This window comes from Hetaerina americana, unplaced genomic scaffold (genome assembly GCF_022747635.1).
Source record: "Hetaerina americana unplaced genomic scaffold, ioHetAmer1.1.p SCAF_8, whole genome shotgun sequence".
NCBI classification, from domain to species: domain Eukaryota; kingdom Metazoa; phylum Arthropoda; class Insecta; order Odonata; family Calopterygidae; genus Hetaerina; species Hetaerina americana.
The window spans coordinates 19604841-19619272 of NW_027287427.1; the positions used below are offsets into that span (position 1 = coordinate 19604841).

At 38.6% G+C, this 14432-nt stretch overlaps 1 protein-coding gene across 1 annotated transcript in view; it reads left to right on the forward strand.

The window, feature by feature from the left end:
• LOC139697949 (dynein axonemal heavy chain 1-like) overlaps positions 1-14432 on the forward strand; it is a 500497-nt gene that overhangs the window by 422643 nt on the left and 63422 nt on the right. Inside the window, exons 51-52 of the mRNA XM_071596807.1 lie at positions 5172-5277; positions 13444-13598. Of these exons, the coding sequence (XP_071452908.1) occupies positions 5172-5277; positions 13444-13598 (261 nt within the window). The remainder of the gene's footprint in view (positions 1-5171; positions 5278-13443; positions 13599-14432) is intronic.

Sequence of the window (14432 nt, forward strand, 5' to 3'; positions counted from 1 at the left end):
CGGCCCTCTAAGAACCTTTTGTACCACCGATAAACGTTGCTTCGGTCCAAGGTAGCTTCTCCATATGCCACATTCAACATTTGGAATGCGCCCACACGCTTAATTTCGTTTATCACACAAAATTTGATACAGATTCGTTGATCCACTTCTTGGAACAGGCAAAAATCGAAGTCAAGCCAAAACACGTCTTAGAAAAACAGCTGTCAACAGTTAACCGAATATTCAAAATGACCGAACTTTTCGGCATAAGATTGAGACATAAGTTCCAACATAAAGCCACAAAAAAATCGATAATCAAATGTACGTAACCCGCGAAAGTTCAAAATTCGCGATACTTTTTGAACAGACCTCGTATGTGCAGTTTTGTACCTCATTAGATTGAATTAAGGCTTACAGCTAGTTATTTGTATAGGATCCAGTCTAAATAACCCCCAGGTATTAGGAATGTCACTGCAATCAGCAAAGAATCTGCAATGTAAAATATTCTCTCAAAGTTGATGAAAACTCTCTTTTCCTCCATTGTTAAATTAAATTCGAATAATTTTTCAAAGTAAAACGATCGCATTCAAATAAATAATTCCCTATGCAAAGATAAATAGCCAATTTAGTAATAAGTTTATATTTAATTATTAAGTTTATATTTAAGCATTAAGTTTATATTTAAGTATTAAGTTTATAAATAAAGCTGACGTTTTTGTACAGCCGTTTACATAAAATTGTATTTGAAAATATTGAATAAAAAGAAATTCTCTGTACGGTCCCAATTTAATTCTAAAGAACATTAAATTGAATCGCACTGAGAAATATAGATATTTTTGTGTGCTGTTGCCTTAATGAGAAATCATGTACACGTACCTCGTTTTGCTCTGCCCTGCCAAATAATTGACTTCAAAGGCTCAAATATGTGTGCCTTTATGTTTTTCCATTTTTTTTCTCCTCAGATCTCACATCTCCGTAATTGAAATATCGTCTGCTCGAAGATAATTCTTTGAACCACTTTTTCAGGGCAAACTTTTCCAACTAAAATATTTTTATATTAACTTTTCTCAAAGGTTTTTAAAATTCTAGTTAATTAATAAATCATATAAAATCCCCTAGCGCTATGCAATATGCAAAAAATACAATGCTTCAAGCGCAATAAATCCCTTAAGTTATTCAGTTATCAGAGGGATTCCTCAAGAAATAAGTTGTTTGTTGATTTTTACTGTATATCAGTAAAAGTAACCTGGACTGGATTTGGCTAAGTTTTAGATGGACCCTGGCACTGATATACAGGGTCTGACCCAAAAAAAAAGAGAATGATTTTTTGCCACCAATGTCTGAAGTGGGGTAACTTGTGGTGGGAACGGTAATGGGAGATCTCGGGAAAGCAACGCGATCCACGTCAGCTAGCTGTGGACATTTACATTGTGCGGAGTGCTGTTAGACTGAACCCCTGCTCGACGGTCGCGTCGCGAATTCACTTTCCATGGAGCAATGATATGCGATGAAAGTGTGGATTAAGCTTGGAAAATTGGGTTCGGAAACCATGGCCATGATTATGGATGCTTATGGAGAAGCGCCCCAAGTGATGGTTTTCTGCTTGTACAGGATGTTCTGGGAGGTTAACGAGGAGGTTGACGATGAGGAACGCCCAGGACATCCATCACCCCACACAATTTGATGGAAATGTGCAAAAAGTGAGAAACATGCTCAATTCTGATTGTCCCCCAAGTGTCAGGATATTAGCAGAAGAGTGCAATATTCAGAAAACTTCAGTGTATTGCATTCTTACAGGAGACTTAGCCATGAGAAAAATGTACCAGGATGATCCGCAAGGTGCTGTCAGAAGACTGCTTTTGTGACAATCTTGCCTTGGACCTCTTAGCCTACAGTGAAAGTGACCCGAATTTTTAGAATAGGTGGTTACTGGTGACGAGACATGGGTGTTTGAGTGCGACCGATGTATAACCCATTTGAGTACTATTTTGGACCAATGGATAATGTTAAAGAGGCCATGACGAGGTGCCTGAACGAGGGTCCTTTTGAAGCCTTAGAGGAAACACCGCAACTGATGGAGGCACTGGCATTGGTGTATAGATAAATAAGGTTGCTCTTTAGAAGAATTTTAGCAAATTTCGCTTTGATCTGCTATACATTTTTTACCCTGATTTATTCTACTTATTTTTGGGACAGACCTTATAACCTGTTACTTGAGCTTGTACTAGTATTAAACAAAATCTCCTTAATATTTTCTACCTCCCTTAATTTCATTCAAATGCCTATTCTTTCTCCTCGCTGTACCTCACTTTCCTAGTATTCTCTCTTCCATTAGCGCTTTCAGTATCCCTTTGTCTCTCATTATCTCCTGTATCCACTTGCCCTGTCTTCAAATGTCTCCCAGCTGCCATCTCTCTTCCCCTACCTTTCCGAGATAATTTTCATTCTCCATATGAGAGAGAGAGAACTACATGTGATAAATCTTATCCTAGCATATTGCAGTAATTCATTTCCTTACCCCGATAAAAACCAAGCTGGAATTTATTAGGACCATAGAACTGATTTAATTTTACATGTAGCAAAGTTAATCCTGAGAATCATCAATAGAAGTGTTTTGTGATAATGCAAACGACTTCCGAGATTAATATCAGTTGGGCGTCTCCTGATGTCATTGAATTGATGTGCACATTAGTAAAAGGAATCATACAGTGTACAGGATGTAATCGTGTGCTTCTTATAATTATTAAAGGTGTTCTACCGAATACATGCACAAAGTTGATGGAAGTTTGAGGAATATGTGGCTTATTAGAGACCCTATATGAATCATACAGTACAGATAAGGCTAGCAGGCAAAGAATCGGGATGGGAAGTATTATATTTAGGAGTGAGACAGGGTTGACAGCTATCGCCGGAACTTTTTAATTGAGAAAACGTTAAGGCTAGGATAGAAGGGTTTCAGTAGGGATTTAAATTTTGGCAGAGGGGTGATTAAGTCGGGTTTGTATATAGTCAAGCAATAGTTAATCAGACCACCAAATGATTTCATTTAATGGTCAGTGCTTACAGGGACAACACGAGCAGTATGAGGTGACTATTGACCGCAAGAAAAGGAAAACAATGAGATTCTCGAGGAGAAGGAAATCTACAGTGAGTTGAAGTGGGAGAGGCTAAATTAGAGCAGTTAAATCAGTTCTCATATTTTTGCAATGTTTTGTGCAGGAGAGTATATCCATAGTAGTTAGAACACCAGGAGAATAATAGTATTGGTGAACAATTAACAAGTAAAGATTCGATTGAATATGCGTCATGAAAAGATATGAGGAAAAGATTAGTAAAGACTTCAAATATAGAGTGTAAAGCTCTATGATTCTGAAACCTGGTTTTAGAGGCAAGCAGATTGGTGCAAATTTCAGGTAGAGGTTTCGGGGATCCGGATATCGAGAGAAATTGGAAAAATAATTTGTACAGAGAGGAAGACCAATGGCGATGTTATAAATAGCTGGGAAGAGATTATGCTGCTAGGAAATGTCTGAAGGGGACAGAAAAATGGATCGATGAAATAAATATTGAAAGGTATTGAGGATGTTGAGGCTGTAATGCAAGGGAGAATGTTTGGTAAGCGTGATAGAGGAAGGAAGAGAGTAGGCTAATTAGACATCATGAAGGTGTCAATAATGAAGGAAGAATAATGTAGGGAAATGAAGAGGAAGTTCTGGGGATAAGTTAAAGAAAAGAGTCGTCCCAAACCTACCTTTAATATGTGTAAAACCTTAAATCACCTTTTGCATTAACTTTTTGATGCGTTCAATTCGGTCCGCCCGTCTGTTTCATACACTTCTCTCGCCGTTTAATTTTGCATATTCATTTTCATCCCAAAATTACGCTGCGGCAAGTGAAGTTGTTGGCAATAGGCAGTAAAGCAAGTAGGCAGTTTGCAAATGGAAATTATTATTTATGAAATCTATGTATCAACTCCACATTTGAGATGATTAAAATTCATTTTTGGCTAAGGACTACATTCATGACCTTCATCGAATATCTTAGTATCGTAAAACCTATGTTAAGGGCAGTTCATCTCTGATGCCTATTAGTTATTAAATTTCAAAACATGTATGCATATATATGTATATATATATATATGTATATATGCATATATATATATACATATATATATATATATATATATTATCATTTTATGTTATTTAAATATGAGATCCGATTCATCTTAGTCCAAACTCATATGCGATGGGGTTTGCTAACCAATACTCATGGATCATGTAAAGCATTGGGAAAAAATTGATAATTAACAAAAATTAATCTTTAACGTTATACCCGTACGTGATAATGCCTTAATTCTGCTTCCCTTCATACTGTGCAGTAGAATTATTTTTTTATATTGACCATTTAGCTCTCTTGTTTTCACCAGTCAAGTGCTCTTCAATAGCAGTTCAATTTTTCTTTATTTCCTTTTCCTTTGTTGTATCCTTGTCACAGGTACTCATTAGGTGAACTGAGTTCTGAGATATTATTACTAAATATAAAAATAAATTTCTTTCTTAAACGAAAAGTAGGCTTATTTATATTTCTTCAATGGTTGATTTCATCTCAGAAATACAGGTACGTGAACTAAGGAAGAAAGTCAGCGGTGAGCATTAATACAGTGTAATATAATCTTAAGGTGTCCTTGATACTGTCGCGCATTTGCAGTTATTTTCCTGAACCAAATTTTCCTCATGTACAAGTAAATATGTCCAGGTAACCACATGCTTCACCCCACCGCTCTGCCTTCTGAGTGCGATTTTAATGGAAATTGTACTTTTTCCCTCCAGCCAAGTGTCAGACATGACATCTAATCCAATAGTTAAGGACGAGACAAGTCCGAATTCGCAGACCAGAAAGATGTTTTCATCCCACGCAATGCAATAATATCGGCCGAGGATTTTCGCCTTTGCCCAAGGAGATACTCTCTAAAGTTCATTAATGATCCCCCGAACTCCGTCTTTAATAACACCCGTAGGCTTCCGAGCCGTTAAATTTGACGATCGCTTGTGCTTCCCTTTTCTCCTTCGCAATAACTCCAACGTGTCCCATTAAACCGCATGAAGACGCCCATAATTTTTTAGGGGAGAGAGATAAAAAAAAGCAATGAGCGAATATGCTGGACTGACCTTTTTTTTGCTGTCTCTCGCCAGGTCATCGTCGAGGAAACGAGGGAGGAAGTAGAGATAGAGGAGGAGGCAGCCAAGTTGGTAAAGGCGGAGACGGAAGCAATGGCCGCGGACGCCCAGAGGGATTTAGGTAAGATGGGAAACCTTCTTCAATACCTGCGATCCCTCCAATGGATATCCAACTTTTTGGGCTGTCTAACCCACTCTCTTCAAGTGTCATCATTTTATTGAGAATGGAATCAGTTAAAACTTTCTCTCGACGTATTCTAAACAGAGTCTTTAGTTATATCTTATTGTATACTCTAAAAAAGGTTCTTATAACCTTATACAATACATATAAATAATATAGCCCAATAGGATATTTTTTCTTCAGGGGTATACAAAGTAAATATACTATATGTCACTTCCCCCACCGTTCCATTTTTCAGGATTAAAAAATGTGACACACTAATTAAGTATTAATGAATAAGATTTTATGTACTTTTTACGCCTGTTTGTGAATTAAATGATTGTTTTCTCGGATTCAAAATCCCAATGAAATACGCATACTTTTTGCTAAATGAATTCCAGTACTTTTAGCTAATTGTAGAAGACAGAGATTCTTATTAACTTAAACCGTGATCAAAAGGATAATTCTCTTTCAGTGATACTTAATTAATTTTCCCATGCTTTTGCATATTATCTAAGGGATTCAAAAATTTTATACTTCGATTTGTGTAATAAAAGCTGTCACAAGCTATTGAGCGTTGGGAAGTACCAAGCTCAAACATTCCGCGTGAAAGCATTCAATGGTTGATGATGCACCATTTTTGTTTTCCAGAACCAGCATGTTTATGTAGCGCTGTATTTGTATCTATCGAAATTAATTTTTAATTTCTCGCTGATTTTGACGCTTTTAGAGAGCCACCAAATTTTCTCTAGCTAAAGTGCTAATGTGGCTACAAATATGGCTATGACATTTAATAAACTATATAATTGATGCCTAAAGGTAAGAAAAATTTTCCCACATGGCGACCGCTAGACTTAGCAATTCAAGTTGTGTCTTTGACAAAATCCCACTTTGTTATTAGAAACTTCTTTACAACATAATACAACATTTTTCAACACGTGTAATGCATATATAGTATTTTTGTAAGGATATAGTCTATAATTCGTCTCCTTCGTAGATATATTAGCACTAGCTTTGAATATGAGAACATTTCAGGAAAACATGACCAAATACAAGACCTTGTACAAAAATCAACCATTTTCAAGATAAAAAATACGCTGTATGAGACATTTGCATATGACACTTTTTATGGAAATTATACTGTAAGACCCTCTCCATGGAAAACAACCTTGACGTATTGGAAAGGCTTGTGCGTTCTGATTACCCCTAGAGCTGTGCTGGCGATAATAATGGTAATCGCTCCTGACATGGTCGCCCATTCCACTTAGGTCGAAGGGTAGGAGCCAGATGAGAGGTAGTCCGCGCAGCGTTTGATCCTCAGTGAGGCGACTGCCAAGGCAACTTACATCAGATGGGCAACCTTTTCAATGATCGAATCACGTTAAAAAAATTATTGAGGAAGGTAAAGCCGAAAGGAAAACCACTTCAATTACTTTTCCCTACGAATTAATGATGTAAACATTTAAGAAAATGAATCCGGGCAACTGGAGTACTCAGCCCAGGCGTGTATCTTACCTGGCAGTGGAAGAGGCAAGGCTTCCGCTGTCATCTCGCAGTATCCGTGAAAAGCGGAATCGACAGAAGCTGTAGAGAAAAAGACACAGAATATCGGTGAAATAACAGCATCAAATCTGCCTGCAAAATAAATAAATAATAACAAATTTTGATAAATTCTTAATCATGTGTTTAAATTTTACTTATTTTTAATGCCCTTGTAAGGCAATTACCGCTGTAATTCCACAGTCATTCCTATGTGCCATTAGTCTCTATCTAGACAGTCATCTTCTTGTGAGTTTCTCTTATTTATTGTGCTTTTTTATTCTTCCAAGTATTTCTTGTTCTTCCTCTCTTTCACCTTTTACCAGGAGTGATTTCATAAGTTAAACAAGTCACGGGTAATAATGGACGCCCTCTTAATTGACTCCTCTTCCTGACATTGCCCATCCTGATTCTCCATCCGCTACACGGATGTTAACAGTCTGAGTCATATAGAGGGATGAATTGTGGATATTTGAAATCTTTTTACACTTCCTTTGTTTCAAAATTTCAAAACTGCGCATTTATGTATATTAAACATCAATCCCCATTCCTTGCACTGATAGTCCGAGTCGTAGTTTTAGGGGAGGCGACCGACAGCTAAGGTAATTTGCGCCATTAAGGATAGATGGGAAAGGAAGGATGGAGGGAAAACCCGGCGTCGGCATTAGCCTTTTCTTAACAAAAGGGGTACGCAGCTTCACGTCCCACCCGATGGGCAGCGTACTCACTCAAAGTGCTCTCCACAAAGCACCTCAAGTAGGGATCTGGATACCACGAATAAAAATCTGCCGCCACCGGTATTCGAAACCCGGGCCCTCACGGTGGGAAGCTTGTGCGTTAGCCACCGCACCATTCCAATCTCCGTATTATACCAAGATTGTGTCTGAGTCTCTAGAGAGTAGCTCGCGATATAATTGGCTCCTTATTTCCCTGTATACCACCGTGTCTTCAGCAAATAATTTCAAATTATAACTAACGTGTGAGTTTAAGTGATTAAATTATATTAAGAATAGAAGCGGCACTATAACATTTTTCTGGATGACGCCCGAAATTACATCTATATCTTCTGAGCACAACCCATTGATGACTACTATCAGTTTTCGATTTGACGAGAAGTCTCTAATCCAATTATAATTTTCTCATTAACACCATAGCATTTAAGCACGTGTAATAACTTACTGTGTGGGACTTTATCAAAGGCTTTCCTGTAATCTCGGAATGCTTCATCGACTTGTTTGTTGTTTTCTCCCGATTTAAGTATATCTCGAATGAAAATACCTAATTGTGTTCCTCAAGATCTGCTCTTCCTAAATCCTTGCTGGTTGTTAGGCGTAGTATTTTTCTAGTATCAAGAAATCTCTTAATGTTACTGACAATAATGTGTTCTAATATTTTAGAAGAGACCGATGTTAAAGGAATGGGTCGGTAATTGGTTGGTTAATCCCTATCACCGCATTTATAGATGGGAGTTATATGGGCTAGCTTACAGTCACGAGGTACTGAGCTTCCTTCTATCGATTTTATAAATATAATTTATAAAAACGGGGCAATGTCTTCAGGTAATTCCTTTATTGTTCTAGAAGGTATTTCTTCCGGACCAGGTACTTTGTTTGCTTTGATGCCACGGAGCAGATGTTCTATACCCTTCTTGATCAGTGTCATATGGGCTGGCTATGTCCAGTTGCATTCAATTCTCGCGTCGACGCTCTAGCGAAAAGGGCCTGAATCGAGCGCACACCTTGGAATCAATCGCGCCACGCGCTGCAACTCGAAATCCAAATCAGTTGAGTGCGCTTCAAACGAAGGTGCAGGATTGGACCGGCAGTCAGTTGCCGCGGAACTTCAAAGCTCTTGCAGTGTGAGTTGAAACGCACTCCACTTGGCGTACTCTGTAGGTCCGTATTACAATACGAATGAACAATTGCACGTTCGAAGGTGCGATCAATACGACAGCAAATATCTTTTGAACGAACCCCTTTGAGAAACTTCAAGTGGTGTACCTTAAATAAATTATGTTTCAGAGAGTTATATTTTTGGGGTTTAAACATATTCTCGCCCCTGACCATTCTTATTAATCAATCGTAAAAATTACATTTTTGGACGGGTAAGTAGGATTTAGGAGAGAGCGGTGAGCGGAGGATGAAGGAGGAGTCGGATTACAATAAAGCGAGCTCGAGATAGATTTATTTTAGATATGAGTAACTATTTAAATAAATTAAGGATCCAGTCAAGGGCATTGTTGAGTCCTAGTGAATGAAATGACATTAATAACCAAATGATTGATGAATCCCTGTTTTTTTAGTTGTGTCCTGGGAGTCCGTGGGAGTCCGTGGGAGGGGAGACGTGGATAATATAAATAGAAAAACAATTGTTCATTGAAATTTCGTTGATGCGGTCATGTTTTGGGACCGGAAACTGCAAGGTAGATGCTGTGTGGCCGTAAATTTGGATAGAAGAGGAGATTTAAGTTTCACCTTAGTAAAATGAGGGACGCTGATCACATTGTAGTGAGGCAATTTGCGAAGTGGTCTTAACGTATGGTGAAATTCAAAGTAGGGTGTGATTGTTAGGTCTGGTGAATATGAAAAGGGAGCGGCGAGAAGGCATGTTTAATATCGTAGCCGAACACAGGGATAAGACCCAATAACTATGGGGATGGGGGCTGTGTGAAGGACGGTTAGGGCGTAGGATATTGTGAAAAGTGGTGAGTCGCCTGTAGGAGATTGTGTGACATTTGGGAGCGAGGTTTGATGAAAGGGGGTTGTCCTTTAGGGTGGGGAAAAGGTCTTTAGGTAATTTTCTCACCTTCTGCAATCCGGAGGATTCGAGCCTTGTCGATATGAGGATATTACTCAAGTTTTTGGGTGTTTTAAACTATGAGCATTTTGTGAACAGGGGTAAAGGGGACCCTCGAATATTAAAAAAGGGGGCATTTTTATTTAATAAAATTACGGCTGTTGTTTGTGGCAGGAAAGTCCGCGATGGTAACGTTGAAGTGTCCACTGCAGATGGTTTTTCATCTTGGAGTGTAGATGGAGGAGACGGGAATAATTTTTTTATTCGAAAGTTTTTATGGCTATCCCCTTTGTGTTGGGAATTCATGCAATGCGCTGGTATATAAAATATAGAGTGGAATTGATTGTCCTGTATGTGAATGTCTATGTCTAAGAAGGTTATGGTGGAATCTGACGTATTTAGAAGGAGTAAAGGAAACCAAGAAAGATGAGTTCAAGAAAGAAATGAAAAAGATATAGAATCGTATCCTTGAAGCCAAATGAGGAAGATATTATCTATATAATGGGCTCGGCGGAGAGGTTGGAGGGTTTAGTTATGTAGTAATTTTTGTTCAAGGTGGCTCATATATTGCTTGGTGTTAGCCGGGGTCATGCCAGCGCCCTTAGCGGTGCCTTTAGTCTGTAAATTAAAAGTGTTGTTCTAATGAAGGCGTTTTTTGTCAGGACGAGTTCTGCTAGTTTAACGAAGAAGTCGATTGAAAAATTTTGGCGCGTGGCGTTTGGATATGAAGTCTTAAGAATCCAAGGCCTTAATTTTGATGTATTGATGTTTAAAGGAAAATAGGGCCTGAAGTAGCCATTCTTATTTTTGTTTGAGAAGGAGTTTTGTTTGAATGTAGCAAGTTGAGAAAGTGGTATGAATCTTTAATAAAGGAAGAGAGGACGTGACTATAGGTTGGCGGTGATGGTCTACGGATTCGGGGCCCATTCTGGGAGGGAATTGATGCTGAAGAAAATCTGGCGACCTGGGTTGCTGGCCTTATGAATTTAAGGTAATGGCTAAGAGAGAGTAGCCGTGGGATTGCGAAGGGAAATAATGACAAAAACTTAGTGGGCGCGAGTCCTTCACTCGGTCCATCCGTACTTAAGTAGGAGAGGATGTCGGAATAGGATTATAGGTTAGGGTCATGCGGAAGGGGAGCGTTGGAGGATAGGTCGTTAAGTTGGCCCAATACTTCAGAAATCTATAAGTATTTGTTGAGTACGGTGAAGGTGGAGTCTTTCTTTGCCATCGCAATTACGAAGTTGTTACGGGATCGCAATTTGCAGAGGGCATTTGCAGAAACCTCTTCGTAGATATTTTGCTTAAAAAGAGGTAAATGAATATTTCAACGAGGTTTTTGGATAAAAGTGGCGTCAATTCGTATAGGGGAGGAAGAAGTTTTGTAATTGCATCATTGATGGGGAGAAATGCGAGTAATTTTGGTGGTATTTCCAGAATCCGATCCAGCATGGGTTGCCACTGAAGTTTTAAGGTTTCTGTGATTAAAATTACGGAAATGACTTTCTGAGTGGGAGAAAAGGTAACCCGAGACTGAGGAGTGATAGTTCTTTATCATGTAATTAATTCGAGGAAAGGTTGACCACTTCATGATAAGGGGAAGTAGAATCAGCAGTCATCCGTCCCCGGAAATAGTGCTTTGGGAAGACCGGAAGGTCTGGCGGTGGAGGGAGCAGATTGAAAAGAGTGGGCAAGTCAGGTGTCGCTTGGGAGGAGGTTCAGGTGGACGCGCGGAAGTGAGACCTTTGTGAAACTCCTAAAGTGAGCCCGTTAAATATGATTACCGACGCCTTAAACTTGCCCTGGGACGTACGTGCGAAATCCTACCAAAAATCCTCGAATTACTCCCTAATCAATGATGTATTTCAAATGCATTTCCTCTCCAAACGCTACACACCACAAAGTCCTTCAATCGATCTCTTCGTTCAACTAGCAGAACTCGCACCGAAAAAAAGTCCTCACTTTCTACAGCAATTTTTATATACAAACTAAAGACATCTCTCAAGGCACCTTTTCGGTCTCCTTTTCTTCTTCTACGATAACCTTCTTAGATATAGACATTCACGCACAAAACAATCAATCACACAATTCCGTCCACATTGCACCCACTATTAAAGGGCAAAAATTTTAAACTTCTAAAATCATTCTCCTTTTGTTTGAGTATTTTTTAGTAAGCTGCAAGCAACCTTTAGGGCGTTTTAAATGTATCTAATCATTTCCTCAATAAGTCAGAATATTAATGTGATAAATGCATTTTTAGTGCCTAAAATCGGGGGTAGTTGGGCCCGCTGTTTACTTTTACAAGCTATGCTCTCATCCATGTCGTAGTCCGTTTCAATTTTGAAGCTAGTAGGCATAATTTCAGCAGGAGAGTTCGACAAATCCTATTTTTTTGGAGGGGTTAAAAAAATGGCCGGAACGTTGGGAGAAGTGTATCTTTCTAAAAGAGGACTATGTTGAAAAATAAAAAAATGTTTTTGAAATAATGGTTTCTTCATTTCTTAAACGGGTACTTATTGAACCGCCCTTGTATGATATGAAAATGCTCTCGGATTCTTTTCAAATTTTCTGATAATTCGCTAAACGCTTCCCGAAATTACTTCTTCTTTTCGCCCTAGATATCTTGTAATCATAAGGAATCTCTTTCCTTTTGTCGCAAGATATGTCATCTCTAATATTTTTCTTGAGTAACGACTTACATATGGTTAAAGCAATCCTTCCTCGTCCCTGGTGTTACTGTGATCGATTGATACTACCTCCCCAACCTCCACACCCTCCGATCACGCTACTTCCCTACACCTACCCCTCCAATCGTTCGCTCCCCTTCCCCTCGGGCCTTCTCATTCATCTATCAATCCCTTTGTTTATCCACTAATATCCCGATGCCCTACTCCCTCCACTCTCATCCCATCTCAATCTCAGCCCTCCCCCCTTTAAACCCTTTTCTCCCCGCTCCACCTCTGTTCCTTTCTCGCTCCTTGACCCTATATAGAGAGTAATCCGTTATAGGCATCGCTTCTATCCGCCTGATGATCGCCGAAACGTTAAGGGCACCCCCGCGTCAGAGCCTTTTTAATGTGTTTTTATGTTTATTCATTTTCTCTCGTTCTGCTTTAAAATGCATCACTGCTCTTCTGCATTTTCTGAGTAACTACATATAGTATACACACACACGCATTTACGCACGCACACATCCGCGACCGTCATATATATGTCTATATATATATATATATATATATATATATATATATATATATATATATATATATATAGATCAGATCTTCCTGGGAAACCATAACCGGCACAGGAGAAGAGGAACTGGCCACTCTACCCAGATGCGTGAATTTCACACGGCGTATAGGGCTTAGTGCTGGGTGAACTCTAAGGTCACCTACCCAACTGACCTTCGTTTTGACTACTGTGTTTATGTTTTATATTCTATAAATTCCTATCTGATCTGAAGAAGGTCTCAGAGAAGGCCTAAATTTTAAGCTTTCTGAAATGTGAGTCTCCTTTTACGTGTTATCTATTTTATTTTTGTGTTCAATTGTGCCTTCCAAATATTATATTACTCTCATGAGTGATTCTACATCATCAATATATATATATATATATATATATATATATATATATATATATATGTATGTATGTATGTATGTATATATTTGTACACACACGCATTGCATACAAACATATACCATTACTAGTCTGGGGGTAATAGGAATTTCTCTTCTTAAGTTATGTCAAGAAATGATTAATTTTAACTCCGTTTTTCTTTTTTCCTGCTTCTAGATGAAGCGCTCCCTCTTCTGGAAGCCGCGGAATCGAGCTTGAAGTCTCTAAATAAAAATGACATCACAGAAGTTAGAGCATTGAAGAGACCGCCTGCGGGGGTTGGTCTGGTCATGGAAGCCATTTGTATAATAAAGGAAGTTCAGCCGATAAAGGTAAGGTTCTCAAATTACTATCACCCACTACAAAAGTTATTTTAGGAGGAATGAAAACCATGTTTTTGCATGCATTGATTTTACTAAATGCGTAATTTCTTATATTTTTACGAGACTAGTAATAGTTTTCATATTTCTATTACCTTAACGAATTTGAACAATTTTCTCAATTAACAATTAGTCAATAATGAGGTCGAAGGTTAGGAGCCAGACGAAAGGTAGTCCACGCAGATTATGTTCCTCAGTGAGGAGGCAGCAAAGGCGTCTGACCCCAGTGGGGTGGTCATTGAGTGATGGTGTTACGTTAAAAACACTATTGAGGAAGGCAAAGGGAAACCACCTCAATTATCATTGCTCTTATACAATTAGTTAAAAGCAACATAATTATGTAATTGTTATTGCAGAATTATGTTGCTTCTTGTCTTATAAACTTATTCTCTTCGAGCACAGTAGTAAACGCTTTCTATGGTCGAGCTATCCCCGTCCTAAATATCCGAACCTTTATTCCATCCCCTGTATAAATCTATCCGTGTAAGTGAAAAATTCCATATGACGCTACTTCGCCGTTTCTCCGTGGAAATTCTCCATTGTATAGATAAGAGAAACACAGCAATGCCACCACAATCAGCATTTATTGACGGACATGGTTTTGCCACTGTGTGGCATCATGAGGTGGTGATGCATCACAGTCGCGAAACCATAGTCGTCAATTGATTTAAATAGTAGAATTGCTATGTTTTTCTTATTTATGAAAGATTCCAATTAATACCAGTTTATCTACTCTTAATACAGAACCTGCTGTCAGTTTCTCTCTTCCGCATACTAAGATTTTAG